The following is a 16440-nucleotide window of genomic DNA, read 5'->3' on the forward strand; positions in this document are numbered from 1 at the left end:
AATAATAATAATAATAATAATAATAATAATAATAATAATAATAATAATAAATTTTATTTATATTTCCTGCCTCTCCCAGCGGATCAAAGCGGGATAACAGCAAAAAATTCAACAATTCAAAATGCAAATACAATATTATCTAAAAATACAAACAATAAAATGGTCAGCAATACTACTACCGATTGGATATTTTAATGATACTTATCAAATTTGCAGATGACACCAAACTAGGGGGAGTAGCTAATACCCCAGAGGACAGGATCAAAATTCAAGATGACCTGAATAGACTAGAAAGCTTGGCCAAAGCTAACAAAATGAAATTCAACACGGAGAAATGTAAGGTACTGCACTTAGGGCGGAAAAACAAAATGCATAGATGTAGGATGGGGGACACCTGGCTGAATGAAACTACATGTGAAAGGGATCTGGGGGTCCAAGCAGACCACAAGTTGAACATGAGTCAACAGTGCGATATTTAAACAGGGCTAACAGATCACTTCTAAACCTTCTCTTCTGCAGGCTAAACATAACCAGATCTCTAAGTTACTCCTCATAGGGTTTCCAGACATTTCACTATTTTGGTCTCCCTCTTCTAGACATGCTCCAGCTTGTCAACATCCTTTTTGAACTGTGGTGCCCAGAACTGGGTGCAGTATTCCAGGTGAGGCCTGACCAAAGCAGAATAGAGTGCTGCTATTACTTCCCTTGATCTACACGTGATATTTCTATTGATGCAACCTAAAATCACATTGACCTTTTAAAATGCTGCATGGCATGCTGTCCCAAAGTAGCTTCACATACCTGATTAGTGCTAATGGTACTACTTTCAACTCAAGTAATGTATGCTGCATTATACTTGCAAGTAATGTATATTGCATTTTCTGTCAACTGATGCCCAGGAACCTTGCATGGAGAGATTCTGTGATGCATTTCCCCCTTCCTGTCAAGCTTGCATCTGTTTTTACTTGAATTTGATACTGAATCAATAAAAGTACTTGTTTGTCCAGATTCTTGTCCAAATACCACCACTTCAACGCCTTTCTTGCATTTCACTGCACAATGCTGCTTTCCTCTAATTGCTTGCTGACAGCGGATTAAAATTCTTTGTAAACATCTCGCATACCTTTCCCAAGTAACTAACTGTATCACCAATATCAACATTCTCATTATTTAGGCAAGCAACATTAAATCTGCTTACTTTGAAGATATGAGCCACACTACTTCTTGTTTTATCTTCAACTTCCTTCCATGTGATAGACTCATGTAGTCATGTTTGGTATCTACTGCTGCTACTAAATATGTTAATTTCTTTGATGGCATTAAATGACTCTTCTTGTAATTTATTAAAAAGTTGTAATGTTTTAAACTGTGAATTGTCATTCTCAGGTCAGCTGACACTGTTCTCTTTGAATTTGCTTTCACTAACATGTCATTGAGGTATGGATATAGCTGAATTGTCTCAGAAAAGCTATTGATAGCATCAATATCTTTGTGAACACTAGTTGTGCTGACGCTAGGTCAAATGGTAGTGCCTTTAACTGACAGTGATCTCTTTGGCACTAAAATTTGGCATAGGAACATGGAGATGTGCTTCCTTTAAATCTATGGAGATCATCAGATCCCCTTTCTGCAATTGCCTTTTTTGTTCTCAGCGGCGGGGTACAGACTGCCCAAAAAGGGTGGCCTGCTGGCGCCTGTTTTTCCACCAGAGGGAAGCTTCAGCTGCCAAACGGCAAGGCTTCCCACCAGCAGAAAAAGAACCAGCAAAAAGCGGGTTCTTTCTACGCCACGGTGGTGGCGTAACAAGTGTACCAGAGTGTGCCAGTGGCGCATTTGTTACGCAAGTGCCACGCAGCACCATGCAGATGCCATGTGGCACTTGCATAACAATGGCAGTGCCCGTCTGTACAGGGTGCAACCATTTTGACGCCCTTGACACATGCAAGGGCGAAGGGCATCTAGAAGTGCCACCCCTTGCATATGACGAGGGCGTCCTTTTTGGCCTGTCTGGGCTGGGCCAGCATCTCCATCTTGAACCTCATGTACCTCACATAAACATTGATTCAGTGCTGGATAATAAATGCTATTGCTTTTGGGCACAGTAAAGAAGATAGAGTAAACCCCAGTGCATCTTTGATGCAGTGGAACCTCCCCGTATCACCTCTATGTCTGACAGATGTTGAATCTTTTCTCTCCCTATCTTTAGTTTATTTGGAGTGCTTGGAACTGGAGAGGAAAATATTTTGTAACCTAATGCTACCAACTGATTTACCCATTGATCTGTATTTATCGGCAACCATAAATGTTCAAACCACAGTAACCCTCCCCCTCCATGAAAGTTTATGCCACCACAAGAGCGGCATAAATGAGTCTCTAGGAGGTCACAAGACTCTATGCTGCTTTTGATGTAATGGGCTAAGAATTTGTCTAGTTTCAATGGACAGAATTGCCATCTACAGCACAGAAGTGAAAGCCATTTCTTTTTTGTGAAGGAACTGGAAAAAACATGGTAGGAATCCTTCAAGGACTCACAATGAGATCAGTTCAAAACTTAATACAGTGGACCCTTGTTATACGCTGGGGTTTGGTTCCAAGATACCCCATGGATAACAAAATCCGTGTATGCTCAAGTCCCATTAAATATAATGACATAGCAAAATGATGTCTTTTATAAAAATGGAAAATCAAGGTTTGATATTAGAAATGTATACTTTTTAAAATAATTTTCAAACCATGGATGCTTGAACCCATGTATAAAAAATCTGTGTATAAGAAAGGCTGACTGTAACGTATGTGAAATTTCCCTTTTGTAGTGTTTATATGCTCTTACCTTGTAAATTGTGTTTGCCAAAGCACCTGTAAAAGATCAAAAGCTGAGTTTGATTTGCAGAAATAATTTCAGTTTATTATCATTCAGAATGCATCTGAGAGCATTTCTGAAGAGTGGGGTATAAATACAATATATAAATACTAGTTCTCACCTCCTGCGCCAATCTTATTTTTTGGCAAACTACTTTTCTTTTCAGCAGAGCAATCAGATTCCAAACCAGAAGTACCTGGTATCTGTAATAACATGCATTGTTCATTTCACTAATTACACATCTACAGAAACATATAAAGAAATACATATTGCTACAGTAGTTAAAGTGCATGTTTATAAAAGAATGGGGGTTGATCTTAGCAATTTGAAGCAGAAGAAATAAGATAAACCATATTCAGCTGTACATTAAAAAAAACAGTACTTAACCTTTCCTACTGTAACCTGCTGTGAGATATAGAGTAGATGTTTTGCTGCAGCCAAATAGGTGACTAGTAGAAAGCCTTGATATCTTAGAACTTAGCTATGGTAATGTACCAAGAGTGAGATTAACTACAAGACCAGTGTCATTGCTTCTTTTTGTAAACTTAAGACAAAGAAATAGTTATTGAAAAACTTGCACTAAATTGTAACAACTAGCAGACAGTACAGCACTTTCAGGAGGCAATAGATAGGAAGAGGAAGAGATTTGTAACACAAAGCACACTTAAGACTCAACTGGAGTTTAAGGCTCCATCACTTCTTCTTTCCAATTATGCATGCTTAATAGGTTGATTCATATTAACTGACACATCATGGGAGGAATAATCACAGCTTTTAATGAACATGGGATGTATGTAGAAGGTGGGGGGAAACATATCAAGGGGAAACATGTAGGAGGTGGCTCTGAAGGTTTGTACACCTCATTACCTAGACGATGTGGAGTGAGGTAGGGAAAACTGCAACTGGGGAAAGGGATAAATATTGTGTGAAATCCATAATGGGTGTGTCTCATGATTTTTTTCTGTTTCACCAAGTCTGCAGACTTGTAAAATAAAACTAAATTTTTGAAGATATTGCTTGCTTTATCACTTTGTCCTGGGAAGGGGTTTGTTGTGTAAACCTTCTGTTTCTCACACCTGCTTTCAATGAAAAACTACACAGAAAAACCTCACTGAAGAGACTTTTATTTAACAAACTTCAGTACAAAACAGAACTCAGTCCAGGAGCAGCTCGTAATACAGCGCAAATCATATCTGATTTTGGTAGGTAAATTACACTATGCCATAAATCAAGGGGCTATGATGTAAAGTACCATATGTGGCCTTCTCTATTCACATTGGGTGTTTTCTACTCCCTTTCCTACTGCAGCACCTTGATCTTCCACAAAAGGCTGCTCCTGAAGATTGAGGCAAGGATAGAGTTCAACTAGGCCTCACCTTCGTGTCACCTTTTCAAAAATATTTGAAAAGAAAGGACAGCCTCTCCCCCTCCATCATAGCAACGGCCCTATAGCTGCAGAGGGAATGTTTCGAATGGGACACAAGTGGATAGAGAACAGTCCCTTGTACTCCATTCAAAATGGTGCATCCAAGACTTCAAACATGTAGAAGTCACTAAAAGGATGCTGGTCAAAGTGTTTAGAACTCTTCTACCACCAGATTTTCAATGTACCTTAATGCACATACAAAGTAGCAGATTTCAAGATATGACCAAGCACATAAATAATTCAAGAAGCACGTGCTGACCTCAATTGATACCCATTTTTATGTCTATGAATTATGTCATTGAGACATATCTAAATGTCATGTTTTATTGCTTTATTTTACTCAGCCTTTTAGGACTTTTCCTTCTATGGAATTTTACCACTGATCTGAGCTTTGAGAGTAATTTGTTTTTGTTTTCCAAAATAATTTGCATTTGATAATTATTTTTGTCTGTATTCTTAATATGGCAAACTACAAGCCTACTGATCATAAAAAGGGGATGTAGAAAAAGAATGTGTGTTTAAAAGCAGCCCCTGTGGTTCAAGGCTCATGTACCTGATGAGAGAAGCTGTTCAATGGATAGCTAGTCCCATACACCCCAAATAGACAGTCTTTTTTCTCCACTACATTAGCTGGCTTGCTTGTCTTGCTTCCCTTGGAAAGCCTGTATGGAAATGGAATGAAATAAACATAATCAGTAATGACATTAAAACCATTAAAATCAAGGTAGAAAAGGCAGCAAACAAAAAAACTGGTAACTTGCACAGTGAGTGGGCAGAGCCAAGTCGTAGGACTTTATCACACCTGAGGAATTTCTCTTAATTTTGAATGAAAAGAAAGTAGGGCACACAGCAAATTTATGTGAATGTGAATTGTGTTCGAACTGGCTTCCCATTGCCCAAAAATAGCATGTCATTGCCCGAATTTGCATGTGGTAGTCTATCATGCAATAACGTTAAACACCATGTTTGCGTTCAGATTGCAATTGGATTATACTTCCAATTTCCCCTGTCTGATGAACTCCACATTCTACTTATAGGCTTAGGATGCCATAGCTAAAATATGAAGATCACCATGGCTACATACTGTATCATAGAAAGAAAGCGTCTAAGCCCCAACACTTTAGGTATGCTTGTCAGCTGCCTCTCAAAATGACATGGCAAGGTTTGGCTGGGTTGTCTCCTGGGTTTAAAAGAAAAGAAAGTTGGCAGTGACTGGAAGTAGGAAATGTTACAATAGAGCCACATGAGGGGATCAAGCACTAAATACAAGAGAACAGAGACAGTCTAGGATATTTCCCCCTTATAACTAAATGTGCTAACCGCACTCTGCTGGAAGGAACATAGTAACCTGTCCCCACATGCAGGGATGGAAATGGGAATGGGAGCAATCTGGCTGTAGGCAACAGTCATGATTTGGTTTTCTGTAAAACATTTTACAGTCAGTCCTCAGTATATGCAAGGAATCCATTCCAGACCCCCTCCTCCTCCTGCAGATACCAAAATCTGCAGATGCACAAGCCTGTGTTGTCCCCAATGGCACTACATGCACACATTCAGTGCATCATATGGCCATGCTGCCATTGGAGATAATGACACACAGCTGTTGCTAGCTGCCCTTGTGTCAACCTTGTCTCCTTCTTTGAAGGCTTTTAAACAGGCTGGATGGCCATCTGGTGGGGGTGCTTTGATTGTGTATTCCTACATGTCAGGAGTTTGGATTTGATAGCCCTTGAGGTCTCGCTCAACTCCATGATTCTATGATTCATGGTGATCCTGTGTATGAGACATCTCCAGACACCCTTATCCTCAACCGTTCTACTTAGGTCTTGTAGATTTAGGTCCGTGACGACCCTGGCTGAGTCTGTACATCTGGTATGTAGTATTCCTCTATTTCTGCTGACCTCCACCTTTCCTAGCATTATTGTCTTTTCCAGTGATTCATGCCTTCTCTGCTTCCTCAGAACCATGTTTTGGAGTGGAGAATCCAGAGACAGGCCCATTTAAGTCATAGACCCCTTCCTCCTGCAGATACCAAAATCTGCAGATATGTGTATGATAATGTCAATTCAAATCCAAAACCTTGTGGTTTTGAATTTTTCAATTTAAATTGACATCCTCCCACACACAAACCACTTACATAGGCCTGTCTCTGGATTTTCCACTCCAAAACATGCATCTGGGGAAGTAGGCTCAAGTCTAGGAAAACTCATGCCACCAACCTCTTTCTTTCAGATATTCTCAAAGGTGCTACAAGATCCCTTTGCACACTGTTTTGGGGGAGGCACTAGAGCTGAGAAATACGTGAAACTGCGCATCCCAAGATTTCATAGTATATAACACCATGGCAGTTAAAATGGAATCAAAGAGTTGCTTAGCATGAAAGGGCCCACAGGCAGTCTGCATTTCTCCCTTGGGCTTTCCTTTTCCTAAGGCTGGTTTCCAGCGAGAAGAAAGTGGAAGGGTGCATCTACACTGTAAACATAATGCAGTTTAACACCAACTTTAACTACCAAGACAGCTTGCCACTGCTTTATCTGCCGTGGTTCCATCCTACAGAAGTTGGGGATTTGTAGTTTTGTCAGGTGCCGGGCAGAGGTGGCTAAAGCCCTTGTAAATGTAGAGAGATCTTGTAGCACCTTTGAGACTAACTGAAATAAAGAAGCTAGGTACTACAAGATCTCTCTACATACTGATTCTACAGACTAATATGGCTATATCTTTGAATTCCGCCCGTGTAAAACTCCACATCACAGGGTTAAATGGGATTTAAATCTCAGCTATCGAAAAACCCAAAACAAACCCAACCAGGGTGACTAGGTGCCCTCCTTTTCCAGGACACGTCCTCCAAATCGGCCTTCTGTCTAGGAGGAATTCCCCAATGTCCTCCACTTTGAGCATGACCAAAAAGCATGAATGACATTTCTAGGAGTGTTTTGAGCTTTTCTTTGGTCATGTCCTCCATTTTTCTCTTGAAGGCCCTCTGTTTTGTGTTGCCTGGTTCTCCTTTGTGGTGAGGAGGACATCTGGTCACCTTGCCCACAAGCAAGGTGAGAATATGAGGAAATATGGGGAAATATTTCTCTTTGGTCTTGCCGCCCAGTTTTCCAATGACAAAGAGCTTGTTGGGTGCCAGTTAAAATGCATATTATATAACTATACATAAAATGAATTTTATATTAAGTAAGTGTGAGTGTGTGTGTGTGTGTATTGCATTTTAATAGGCATTTTAACTATCTTTGTCATTGGAAAATGGGCGGCAAGACAAAAGGGTGCCTGGGAATGTGTGTATGTGTTTGTGTGTATGTATGTGTATATAATACACACACACACATATATATATGTATCTATCTCTCTATCTCTATCTCTCTATCTAGGTAGATAGATGTAGACACACACACACACACACAGAGGTTATTATTATTATTATTATTATTATTATTATTAACCTTTATTTATAAAGTGCTGTAAATTTACACAGCGCTGTACATACAATCTTTTTATATATAAAATGCATTTTAACTGGCAGCCAATAAGTTCTTTACACACACACACACACACATATATATATACTCTATCTATCTATCTATCTATCTATCTATCTATCTATCTGTATCTACCTAGATAGATACAGATACACACACTCACACACATATATTACATTTTAACTGGCAGCCAATAAGCTTTTAGTGATTGGAAGATGGGCAGTAAGACAAAAGGACACCCGGGAGTGTGTGTGTGTGTGTGTATATATATACATATACATATACTCTCTCTCTCTCTAGACAGAGATACACTCATCACTACATTTTTGCAGCTTTGATATTTGCGGATGTGACTATTCATGGATTTGATTAATATGTTATCTCTAGGAATATCTAGTGTGTGTGTGTGTATCTATCTATCTATCTATCTATCTATAATGCATTTTAATGGCAACCAATAAGCTTTGTCATTGGAAAATGGGCGGCAAGACAAAAGGGTGCCTGGGCGTGTGTGTACCTGTGTGTGTGTGTACACACACACACATATACTGTATGTATATATATAATTTATCTATATCCAGACAGATATAGTTATAGACAGATAGATACATATAGATACAGATTAGATATACACATGTGTGTGTATATGTGTGTGTGTATGTATTTTAAGTGGTAACCAATAACCTCTCTGTCATTGGAAAACGGGGCAAGATAAAAGGGCGCCTGTGAGTGTGCGTACCTGTGTATGTGTGTGTGTGTATGTATACACACGCACACATATAATTATCTATCTCTATCCAGACATAGTTATAGGCAGATAGATACATATAGATACAGATACAGTATAGATATACACACACGCGCGCGCGCGTGTGCATTTTAAGTGGCAACCAATAACCCCTCTGTCAGATCTACAGATGTAGATATACACACATACTTATATATGTGTGTGTGTGCATTTTAAGTGGCAACCAATAACCCCTTTGTCATTGGAAAACGGGCGGGGGGCAAGACAAAAGGGCGTCTGGGAGTGTGTGTACCTGTGTGTGTGTGTGTGTACACACACACACACACAATTATCTATCTATCTCTATCCAGACAGATATAGTTATAGACAGATAGATACAGATATAGATATACACACACGCGTGTGTGTGTGTGTGTGTGTGTGCATTTGAAGTGGCAACCAATAACCCCTCTGTCATTGGGAAACAGGGGGCAAGACACAAGGGCTCCAGGGAGCGAAGAGAGGGTTTGACGAAGCTGAGGGGGGAGGCTCCCCGTGGGCCTGGCCCTTCCCTTCTCCGCCTCCCAGTCCCTACCCAGGGAAGCCTCCGCCATTCCCAGCAACAGGCGAAGAAGCGGGCGAAGGCCAGGCCTTGGAGGGGCGCATGGCGACTGGGCGGGGAGGGGACTAGTCGGGCCTGCTGGCGCTTTCCTTCCCTTGGGCCGGCCCTGGCTGGGACTGGGAGCCCAGCGTCGCCATGGGAACGGCCCAGGCCCCTCAGCCTCAGTCAGGAGGAGAAGGCTCTGTGTGCCAGGGCTAGGCCTCAGCAACTGCTCCCTCAGCCTGCCTTCCCTCCATTTGGACACTGACACCATTAAGCTGCCCTCACTGACAAGGAGGACAGGGCACCCAAAATATAGGGCATGAGTAACCAAAGAAAAGCCTAAGAACACTCTTGGGTTTCATCCACACTGGTTTTGGCACCGCTTTTAACTCTTTTCTGGCTCAAGGCTAGGGAATTCTGGGAGTTCAATCCATCTTTATTGCATTGGGCCAATGGCCATTGCAAACACAACAACAACAAAACAATACAACAATACAGATAAAATGTTCCATCAAACCAACATACAGTAAATTTTACCAAACAGCAAAAATTCAACATAAGTGGCTGTGTATAACATATATACTGTATTAAAATTCACATCTAAACCCTTTTAACGAAAATCATCTATCTCTCTCTGCTAAGTATTTCTTCCTGGTCTTTTTGGCAGCAAGAGCAAATAGGGCTACATCATGCCAAGTCATATATTTTATCTGTGTCCATTAGGAGATATGGTGCCTATTCTTGGGAAGTCCACTCTGCCACTCCGGGCCACAACAAACTCCAACTCCCAGAATTCCATAGCCTTGAGCCAAGATACTTAAAGCGGTGCCAAACCGGGTTATTCCCCCAGTGTGCATGCAACCCTACAAATGTAAATCCATGCTCCTTCGTGGTGCTCAAAATGGAGGGGACATTGGGGGATTCCTCCTGGACTGAAGGATGAAATGGAGGATGTGCCTTGGAATTAGCGCCCTTTTAGCTTGACATCAATACCAGGAAAGATTCTAGAGCAGGATAATTAAACAGTCTGTAAACATTTAGAAAGAAATGCCATAATCACCAAAAGTCAACATGGGTTTATCAAAAATGGGTCATGCCAGACTAATCTGGGTGTGTGTGTCTGAAGAACGTCTGGATGTAGCATATCTTGATTTCAGTAAGGACTTCAACAAGGTCCCCCATGATATTCCAAAAAGCTAGTAAAATGTGGGCTAGACAATGCGGCCGATAGGTGGATTTATAATCACTGATTATGGGGAAACGTTTTACACATGTCAAAGGCTTTCATGACCAGCATCCATAGTTTTTTTGTGGGTTTTTTGGGCTATGTGGCCATGTTCTAGAAGAGTTTATTCCTGACGTTTTGCCAGCATCTTCTCTGAAGATGCCAGCCACAGATGCTGGCGAAACATCAGGAATAAACTCTTCTAGAACATGGCCACATAGCCCGAAAAACCCACAAAAAACTATGTTTTACACATGTTTTAACAGGTTTTTTTTGTATCTCAGCACAATGAGTTCCATCAAAAGTTGGGTGAGAGTGTGTTCTTTGGTAAGACTTGTTTCCAACTACTGAGACACATGGCCACCATATAATTTCTAGCGGTGTATGATAGCAACAGCCATCTCATGTTGATTTCTTCAAGTGTCTCATCCTAGGTACATTTCTTCTAACTATGGATACTCTAGTCTTAGCTCTTCAGAGTAAAACGTTTTGCTTCCCTCACCCACCAAGATAAATTAGATTCCCTGAAATCAATTCATAGTTTATTTGCTTCTTTAGTCACTTTCAAAGCACACCTAACAGTGCATCAAAAAAGCTGAGGAGTTATAGTGATTATGATGACTATTTTGGGATTATGGGGGGGGGGGTTAACTTTATTTTTATTCAAACTAATTTTTGTACAAAAACATATATACATATAAAATAAAATATCTATTTCTTTACATAGTCATGATACTTTTTGATTGTGCATTTTCCATATCATCTGCGGATCTAATCTCACTTTGTAGTCATAGTTGAAATTGTATTTGGTGTAAAAAAAAACCACCAAATTTCTTTATATATAATAAATAGAGTTGTACCTTCTTCCACTGGATTTGTTCCTCAAAGCTGAGGAATTCTCAGATTTTATCTCCCCCTTAAAAAAGAATTAAACAAATTGAGATTAAAGTTACATAAATAACATTAAAATCTAATAATCGTGGGCAGAGTCATGGCATAGACCAAAAGTGTCCATGGTGTATGGGAGCGATCATTATTTGGCCAAGACTTTATTCTGGAAAGGCCTGCCAGAAGAGATCCGTCTTGACAGCTTTTTAAAAAGTGTCTAAGGGCCTGAACAGACAGGCCAAAATAAAGCTGCTTCAGGTCACTTTGGAGGTAAGCTGTTTAAATGACACACACATCTTAAGTGGCCAGAAGCTGCACCAAAGCTGCACTCCAGTCCTTAGGACTGGAGTGTGGCTTGAGTGGGGCATCTGGCCTCTTAAGATGCATGCATTATTTAAACAGCATACCTCCAAAGTGACCCGAAGCAGCTTTATTTTGGTCTGTCTGTTTGGATCCTAAGTTGGTGATTTGACAGATCTCATCCAACAGGCCATTCCCCAGATGATGTCATTTTAGTGCTATACTGTATAGTTCTTTACTTCTGTATGTTTTGTCAAGTTTTGTTATATTTACAAACTGTATAGAATCCTCAGTATTTTATTTTTTTTTACTAATGTAACTAACATTCATTGTCAGGTAATGAACAATCTACAGCAGAGCTAGATGAAAGTAATTTTTTAGAGGTGATTTTGGCACCTGTTTGAATTCTTGATAAGCTTCCAGAGCATGACAGAATCCTTTGAGGGACTGCATTGGTTGAATCTACTGTCACTGGATCTTTGTGACACTTTGAGGTATTGTCACTTGCTCATGGGTGCTTTGTGGTTTGACGTGGAGGAGATACTCCTTCAGAAGTCCACTTATTATGATAGTGCTGGTTAGTGCATTTTGGTATATCTGGCTCATGCACACAATCACCAAAATTGTGAAGACCACCATGAAAAACTTTCTGAGAAGATGAAAAATCAGATAACCTTGGTTATTTCAGCAGATGTACATCTTTTGAAGGGTGAGAACAATTTTTAACAGTCACAGCAGGAGAAAAAGTTTATTTTATTTTTCTTGTAATATAAAGTGCTCCAACCTTTCCATTCAGACTAGATGAAATACTAGTTCATCAAATGTCTGATCAAAGTGGTTTGGCTAAATCTGATCTCCAATCATCCAGTTTTGCTAGTTTTTGTAAATCCAAGGTATTGTAAGGTGGAGGAAGAAAATCAGGATATGAAAAAGTATTTTCTGATGCAGCAGAAAAATCTTTCTTGTGTTCTCTAGGATCAGGTTTTAGGTTTGTATTAACATTTTAAAAACATTTCAGCAAAGCTTTATTCCTTTTCTCACTCTCAGGTGTATCCTTCTCTTCTACTGGAAGTGTGCCCTTGACATTGCCATTTACTCTTTTAGTTGCCTTTTAAATGTAGAAAGCACGACATCACTTGTACTATTTGTAGTGGGATAAGAACCAGAAACACTGGTTGCATTGCCACGTTTAAAAAAGTCTTCATTGTCATTTCTATAGGAGTTCTCTGATGTTGTCTTCTGAGTTCCAGAAGAAGAAACTGAGGAACATCTCTTGATGAAAGAATGCACCAGTGGATTAGAGTTCGGTGGAATTTATATGAAAGATTAATTCAAGCCTCTGGGGGGGGGGAAATTAAATTAATAAGAAATTATATTAATATAGTGGAAATTAACATTAGTATCACATACCTCAGAAAAATAAATACATGTTGGATCCTACATTATTCCCCTAGGATCCAAAAATTTGCCTTCCGTTAGTGGATCAGATTCAACAACAATTGATCTCTCTATCCCCCTCTCTCTCTGAAACCAAGCCTTTGCCCTTTAACATTGAAATCAAAGCCACTGTTGGATTGTCCACAAGTGGGACTTTCAAAAGCTCATGTTCAGTCTTCTCAAAGGAGTATAACTTCTGAAAATAACCTGAATATCTTCCGGTTTTTAAAGAGGTTTTCCATTCCGTTTCTATTAATTCTTTAAACATCACAGGCATATGGATTTCCTCCCCTTGAGATGCTTGTTTTCTTATGACTGAACCTATCTATGTTGCCTTCCAGTTCCTTTGTGCTTTGAGACTGTTTCATTTTTCAGACCTAATATTAGCAAAACTTTCTTTAATAACCTTTTGAACATATTACTTTGAAATAACCATTCTGCATTGATGTCCGTATCCTTGTCTAAAGAATCTTACTCTACCTCATTCTCTTGTTCCTCCATGATCTTATTCTCCCATTTTTCATTTCCATTCTCTATATTCTTCTTTTCCCATACACATATATGTACATATACATACATGTGTGTGTGTAGTGTGCATAGGTATACATAAATACAGAAATATATATGATACATATAAACCTTATAATAACAAAACATATATATAGTGGTTCATCATTTGAAAGCAAATAATAATAATAATAATAATAATAATAGTAATAAATAAATACTAACTCATGAAATTGTTATTGAAAATACCCATGGAACAAAAAGCCAGTGTTGACCCAGTGTAACTGAGTGGTTCAGCATGTAAGATTTCCTGCACAATTCACCCACAATGTTTTTTTTAATTTTATTATGTTTGTATTGGCATGTTTTTATATTATCTGCTGTTTAATCCTATTTTGTGGGTTGGAGTTATGTTTTATGACTGGGGGGAGGAATGGGTTTTTGAGATTTTTCTTTTTTAAATTGTAATTTTAATTGTATGGTATGTCATTTTATTGTTGTAATCTGCTTTGATTCCTTGAGAAAGCAGAATATAAATAAATTATTATTATTTCTCTCATCACTCCCTGCTGTGCCCCTTTCCTTCACTGCCTCCCTGGATCTTTCCACCATGCCCATGAAAGGCAGACTGCCCACTTTGGGAATCACTGCTTTATACTATGATTCCATGCTACAGCGTCCTTTATGTCTTGGACTAATATTAAACATCCAGTTTAAATGCAATTCCCCCCCCTCCCCCAACCATCTCAAGCTGTGGAGAACTCTGATGGAATCTGAGCTAAAAGATCACTTCAAAAATGAAATCAATATATTGTTTGATGGTGAGTGAAGAAATAAAGGTAACTAGCTATCTAGATATATCAGAGAAGCAGACCTCATTATTGCTAACAATTAGATTCTCAGGATGTCATTTTGAAATAATTGTATGAGAACATGCAAATGGTACACTTACTATAATGGATTATCTAGGCCTATGGGTGTGTGTGCAAGAGAGTTACTCAATGGGGGTGCAGGATGTAGAAACTTTGGCCCTTATCAGATGAGTCTGGAACTGGGGCTCTTCAGCACTGGGCGGTTCGAATTCACGTTATTTCGCACAATACCATCATACCTGGGAGCCCCTCCGAATTGGCAGGATTCAAATTGGCCAATACGCATTCGCGCGAAGTGCATTCAGTGCAGAATGTTTGGTCACACCGGTGCTCAACATGAGGATTGGCCGATTCGTATCGGCCCCCCTCGCACATGCTCAGTGGTGCCCTGCATGGGTTGCGACCTTAAACGCTTCCGGGGTGAAAGGGGAGGTCACGTCATGACAGCCCGGTAAACAGCTGGAGAGCCAGCTCATGCACATTAACAATCGCGATACAACGTGCCCTCTCTACATTCCTCTCTGTTTCCTCTCTACATTCCTGCTTGGTTTTAACGTTAACAGTACCTTCCCTTGCAACAAATTAGCAATGCCCGGTTCTACGTGTGTGTGTGTGTGAGTGTGTGAATATGTATTCTGGGGGGGGGACCAGTTCCAGCGGCTGGCTGTCAAAGAGGCTGGATGGCCATTAAGTAAATGGGGTATGCTTTTCTCCTCCCGGCTTGGGAGCCAGCATAAGCTGCATCCCAAGAAGGGAACAGGCGCGGGGCCGCTAGAATTGCGGCGATCGCTGCCGTTCCAGTGGCCCCCGCGCCTCTTCCCTTCTTGGGATGCAGCTTATGCTGGCTCCCAAGCCGGGAGGAGGAGGAGGAGGCTGTCGGAACCACGATTCCAGCGGCCCCCCGCGCCTCTTCCCTTCTTGGGATGCAGCTTATGCTGGCTCCCAAGCCGGGAGGAGGAGGAGGAGGCCGCTGGAACCGCCCCCCCCTTCCCTGGAACCGGCAAGAGGAAAGACCCACCGGAAGTTAACATTGGAATCTGGGGGTCTTGCGATGGAATTCAGGACTGGGTGGTCACACCAGAGCCATTCGCACTGAGATCGAACAGAGCCCCAATCCAGTATATTGCCAATCCCCTTATCAGCGCACTGGCCAACACGCTCCAAAAAGAGGAGCCAGTACGCATTCAGTTCGGCATCTCGCGCATTCACGTGAGTTCGGATTGGGCCATTCGAATGCTGGTATGATGGTATTGTGCGAAATAACGTGAATTCGAACCGCCCAGTGCTGAAGAGCCCCAGTTCCAGACTCATCTGATAATGGCCTTTGTTCCTTCCTCCTCTTCCCAAACATTTTTATATGTTGCACTAAATATTGAATTTAAATAAAACTGTTCTAATTTAAACATTATTTCCTTGTTGAAATATAAATATATATGAATGTGACAAGAAAATATGCACATTAAACAAAATATTTTACTCATCTACTTCGAGTGAGGGAGCGAAACATGAAGATGTTATTTGGGGGGGGGTCCCCTAGGGTAAAAAAAGTTTGAGTACCACTGATCTAAGTTACTCTTCCATAGACAGTGATCACTTCCTTGGGGGTGGAACTAGAAGCCAGTGGCCCTAGACCCGTGATAGCAAACCTATGGCACGCATGCCATGGGTGGTACATGATGCCATTTCAACCGGCATGGGCCAGGGAGAAAAAGGAACAGGCATGTGTATGCCCCCCCTCCTCCTCCCTGCCTTTCTGAGACAGCTGGAAGCCAAAAAATGGTGGTAGGCATAAGGCGCCACAGGCACGCGCCTCTGGTTCCTCCTCCTGGCCTTCTCCCAGCCTTTATCTGACTCTGCGAGACAGCTGGAGGTTGTGAGATTAAGTATTTTTAATAGTTGTAATGCACCAAATAAACTATACTATTTATTTCCCTTCAGAATTAACAAAACTTCATAATTCATCCTGGTGATGTGTGAACAAAGATCAGGGTTCAGAGATTAAGGATTTCTCCAGGCTGGCAGTTCTTTCCCCAACTCCCCCAAAACGCTACTAATCATTTCATGTCAGGTTACACCTTCTATATGTATCTTTAATATATTGTCTCTGTTAAC

At 40.6% G+C, this 16440-nt stretch overlaps 2 protein-coding genes and 1 pseudogene across 3 annotated transcripts in view; all 3 read right to left on the reverse strand.

Annotated features, from left to right (window-relative positions):
• LOC121928145 (protein FAM217A-like) overlaps positions 1-9244 on the reverse strand; it is a 13898-nt gene extending 4654 nt beyond the window's left edge. The window contains exons 1-4 of one of the 2 annotated variants that reach the window (XM_042462463.1): positions 9091-9244; positions 4840-4948; positions 2982-3063; positions 2831-2856 (exon numbers count right to left, since the gene is read on the reverse strand). In XM_042462463.1, the coding sequence (XP_042318397.1) occupies positions 2831-2856; positions 2982-3063; positions 4840-4948; positions 9091-9161 (288 nt within the window). In that variant the 5' untranslated portion in view covers positions 9162-9244. Of the gene's footprint in view, positions 1-2830; positions 2857-2981; positions 3064-4839; positions 4949-5370; positions 5873-9090 lie in introns of those variants that run through there. The other variant, XM_042462462.1, reaches the window with a different exon arrangement.
• Positions 1-16440, reverse strand: part of LOC121928148 — a 448580-nt gene that overhangs the window by 67665 nt on the left and 364475 nt on the right. The gene's annotated exons all lie outside the window — the stretch shown is intronic.
• LOC121929094 lies at positions 11806-12826 on the reverse strand (annotated as a pseudogene).

This window comes from Sceloporus undulatus, chromosome 4 (genome assembly GCF_019175285.1).
Source record: "Sceloporus undulatus isolate JIND9_A2432 ecotype Alabama chromosome 4, SceUnd_v1.1, whole genome shotgun sequence".
NCBI lineage: Eukaryota > Metazoa > Chordata > Lepidosauria > Squamata > Phrynosomatidae > Sceloporus > Sceloporus undulatus.